We start from the raw sequence: 4,452 nt of genomic DNA, 5'->3' as shown, positions 1-4,452 counted from the left end.
TTGGCATTGGGTCGTTAGTAGGACCAACCATTTCGTTATAGCAGTTAAATAGATCGTGTTCTACACTGAAAAAGAAAGAAAAACAAAAACGAAATAAGCAACTCATCGAGGTGATTTAAGTCTATTTAAAATTCATTTTAACGTGTAGACTCTCGCACTTGCATAATTGATCTCCCTCAAGAATTATACAAGTGATCCCAAGACTCAATTTCTGTAAATTGATAAGCCAACTGTTTAGCTAGTTCTTCCGTAAGAACTCTTGGTCGATAGATTTCCGTAAATCCTATCTATAGTCCACCATAATCACAGGATCGTACGAGTGACCATAGTGTTGAGATAAAATAGGTCAATCGGTTCCAACTTACCCGACGTAGAAGGGGTCATATTATGCCTACCGACGAAGAAGGGACTCATTGGAGTTTGACCTATAAAGACCGTTCTCAATTTTGGTTTATACGAGGAAGATCCCATCAACAAAATGATAATTCATTTTAAGTGAACGAATAACTAGCGTCTGCGTGAATGAATTAATTTAGGTGATGGCTTAGCATAAAACGTGTGACATGAGAATGTCAAAGAAAACTAACTCGTGACCTCTATATGTGTCAGTTTTCATGCAATAATTAGGTGGTTTGGTTTTTAGGCGGAATATGATGCATATTATCGTTGCGAAAAATAAATAAAAGAATGCAATACGTAAATAAAAATTCCTAGTGTGGCCTATCCTAATAAAAAGAACATAAAACAACTTTGGAATCCACCGTTGGACCCGAGAAGCTTGTCTTGATGTTCCATCTTGATCCATGTAGCGGGAGTGAGCATCCGGTTCTCCATCTTTGGTCTTCTCAAAAATTACAATTAAAAAATATAAAATATAAACCTATTTACATTCTAATTAAAAACTGTAATTACAAGTGAAAAATCCAAACGGAGATACGAGATCTCAAAATACAACCAAGACCGTGTTCCATCATTACGGTGACACGTTCTACTAAGGCCACACTAAGTTACAACTGATTGTAAAAATAAATACGTAATAAAAGGCATTCAAAAGCATTCAAAATTAACGATAAATAAATGCATCAACTAAAACAAATTCATTCGTGACATAATTCCGTAATTATGTTAAATTTATCCAAACCACCTTTTAATGATTAAAATTCATGTGATAAAACCGCTTCTATCAATTTAATTTTAATCTAATACAATTCGTTACTTTAAATACGCTTTAAAATAACTTAATGGTACGTGTGTGAACAGTTTCACAATCATTGCGAGTGTACAATATCCGTATAAAGTACATATTAAGGCCAAAAGAAAATTTAAAGCAAAAAGAATAAATTTTCAAAGCTGCCAGAACAAAAATCCCTCGATCCAGGGACATTAGTGCTCGATCGAGGAACAAAAGGGCTCGATCGACTGAACTGCTAGTCGATCGAGAGGATTGCCAAACAGAAAGTGCTCGATCGACTGATCTTGTGGTCGATCGAGTACTTTTATCAGCAAATCTGCTCGATCGAGTACGAGGACATCTCGATCGAGCAGTCAGGGTTTTAAAAGTGGTCGATCGAGTGCAGAAAGGACTCGATCGAGTAAAAACAAGACAGAAAAAACCACTCGATCGATTAAAAACTTGCTCGATCGAGTACAAAAGTTTCTGGAAAACTTAAAACCCTCGTGAAACAGTTTGTCAAAACAAAACTTATTGCAATTTTGATCAAAACCGTGTAAAATAAAATCAACAAATTGCAAAACATTAACATATTGCTATAATGATCGTGTAAAATAACAATATGCATCGGACAAAAACCGTATTAGCCGTGTAAACACAAGACACGGTTTATTAAAACTCTAAAACGCAACAGCCGTAAAAAAAATTTCTGCCGTGGAAAAAGAACTGATGCCGCACGGTTTTTAAGACAAACACAAAATCGTTTCAAATCGATTTATGAAAAATCACAATGAAAATATACGTGGCCTCGCTCTGATACCACTTGTGGGGTAATATCCGTATAAGACCCTTTAAATTTAGGACTATAACGTAAATATAACATGTGAAATATGGTCATAAACGAAATACAATAATGAAACGATAAAGATAAAGAATCAACCTCGGGTCCTTTGTAGTGCGGCGTAAAGAACAGAAATCAACAGAGATTTCCTCCTAATCGTTGCACCCAAGACCGTCTGAGACTATGCCCTTGTGCTAGAAATGCTCTCTAATTGACTTGCAATATCGAGAGAGCTATTGTGAGGTTTTACCGATGTGAGATCTAGGAATTTCAGAGAAAATGTTCCGAAACCCTAATATTTTCGAGAATGAATGATTAGGTTTCAAAAGGAGAAGAAACTCTCCTTTTGTTCCTTCATTCGGCCGTGGGTTTCATTTGGGGGAGTGGGCTTATCCACTTCCTCCTTATTAAACTCGTGGTCCGATAAATTTCGCTAAAATGTATACGACGCGGTTTTTATAAATCGTCATCGGTTATCGGCTATTAAAACATCAACTAATAATACGGGTTAGTTGAAGTATTAATACATGTCCGACAAAGACGATATTGTATAATTATTCAATATACATTAATTAAATATAATCGTTTATATTTAATTTACGAATTAACTGTTTAATTCGCCTTAGCTCATTTTATTTAATCCGTATTAAATATAATATCTCAACATCACATTTTGACTAATTACTAGTCAAATAACTCGGACTAACTGGTTAGTCAAAATTGGCATCAACATGACTGTATTTTCATACTGTCACATCTCTCAAACGTATCCTATAGGTGTGACTTTTAGGGACCAGTTGATCACCGCCATCTGTATGACAATAACGTCAAACTTATCTAGCAAGCCAACCGTTATTGATAAACGTGGATCAACTGATAATAATACAAAAAGTATGCCCTTTGATTCTTTTAGAGATTTATAAGTCCTTGCACTAACTGTTAAGGACACCAGCCCCAACAGAAACCACGATGTGTAGAGCTTCTATTGGATTCACCCAACTTGTGTAATTTGAGAATCAAAGATCTTATTTGTAACAGTAACAGTTGGGACCATAGACTCGTGTCTATGTCTTTTGATGAATCATCCGTGAATGACATTCTTGCTATTCCGGTTCCATGCTCTGAAGGCGGCGACAACTTCTATTGGTCGGCTTCGTCATCCCGGAATTACTCAGTTAAGATTGGCTATCACATTGCTCTTCAAAATTCCTGGAACATTTCAGCTTCCCCGAAGGACCGTTCAAGAGTTCCTGCTGCGTATATGGGTGTTTTTCAGAAAATCCTATGGAACCTTCCAGGACCGAAAAGCTGGACCATTATCATGTGGAAAGTTCTCACTGAATCGTTGCCCACTGGGGAAGGATTCCTAAGGAGAGGCTTTGATGGTCCTTTTACTTGCGTGCTTTGTGATTCACAAGAAACGGAATCACCTGACCACCTGTTCCGGGACTGTTCATTTGCTAATAGAGTTTGGGCTGGAAGTCTCTTGGGGATTAGGGCACAATCAGGTGGTAATTTGAGTCTCCGGTCTTGGGTTTGCAATTGGCTCTCTGTTCTCTTTAAGGTTGATAATAAGCATGAGGCTTGCCTCTCCTTTTTGTGTACCTTTTGGACTATTTGGGTGGTAAGGTGTAGAAAGATTTTTGATAATACCGAGTGCTCCCATATTGGTGCTATCTTATTATATCAAGACTCCCTTAACTTAGCTCTTTCTGTTGAAGATGGGAAATCGGGGTCCATAGTTTCCCAATTACCTATGGAGGAGGACTTGACTAAACTTAGGAATTGAGTATCATTTCCTTTGATTCAGAGTTCTGTGAGCTGCTTTCGGTCTCATATTTATGTGGATGCGGCGTGGTCTAAGGAGCTTGCTGCTGGATTTGGTGGATGCATCATTCTTGATTCTAATGTTGTGTCTGAATTCTGTATCAAAGGAAGGGCTGAGAATGCTGAACAAGCGGAAGCTATGGCAATCAGGGAAGCCTTAAAGTGGGCACTCTCGCGCAACATCCTTCATATTAACATTTTTTCTGATTGTCTACAGGTTCTTGCTCAAGTCCTCCGGTTCTCTCAACTCAAACATTGGACTAGGAATACTATTGACGATATAATCGATCTAGCGGCAAACTTTCATTGCCTTTCTTTTGCTTATGTTCCTAGAATTTGTAATAAAGCCGCTCATAGGATAGCTAAGCGTGCGATTAAAATGTAGACCCCGTTAACCCGATTGTCAAAAAAAAAAAATTGATTATTTAAGACTTCTAACCTTGTTCCTACGAAAATGGGGCTTAATTCACTTGTTTTATACGGAGAAAAGTGGTAGTTGTTAAGGTTTGAGTAATAGTGGTGGCGGTGGCGGTGTTGGTGAAGTACTGTGGTGTGAGAAGTGATTAGCGGTTGTGGTCAGGTGCAGGGGCGGATCCAGGAATCGAATCCACCT

At 37.9% G+C, this 4,452-nt stretch overlaps 1 protein-coding gene across 1 annotated transcript; it reads left to right on the top strand.

Moving 5' to 3' along the window:
- The first annotated feature begins 3,078 nt into the window (after positions 1-3,078).
- On the top strand, positions 3,079-4,224 carry LOC141638979 (uncharacterized). Its single transcript, XM_074448167.1, has 2 exons — positions 3,079-3,576; positions 3,823-4,224. The coding sequence occupies exons 1-2, from the start codon at positions 3,079-3,081 to the stop codon at positions 4,222-4,224; spliced, it is 900 nt and encodes a 299-aa protein (XP_074304268.1).
- The last annotated feature ends 228 nt before the right edge of the window (positions 4,225-4,452 follow it).

The sequence above is a fragment of the Silene latifolia genome, chromosome 2 (genome assembly GCF_048544455.1).
Source record: "Silene latifolia isolate original U9 population chromosome 2, ASM4854445v1, whole genome shotgun sequence".
Taxonomy (NCBI): domain Eukaryota; kingdom Viridiplantae; phylum Streptophyta; class Magnoliopsida; order Caryophyllales; family Caryophyllaceae; genus Silene; species Silene latifolia.
The sequence above is the reverse complement of the archived record's forward strand: the minus strand, read 5'-3'. Positions and strand labels throughout refer to the sequence as shown.

What these genes read in the sequence shown, in the direction of transcription:
- LOC141638979 (XM_074448167.1), top strand. Translation starts at nt 3,079, where the DNA reads ATGTCTTTTGATGAATCATCCGTGAATGACATTCTTGCTATTCCGGTT. An exon ending in GGCTCTCTGTTCTCTTTAAG is followed by an intron (nt 3,577 to 3,822) that starts GTTGATAATAAG and finishes CCTTTGATTCAG; the next exon opens with AGTTCTGTGAGCTGCTTTCG.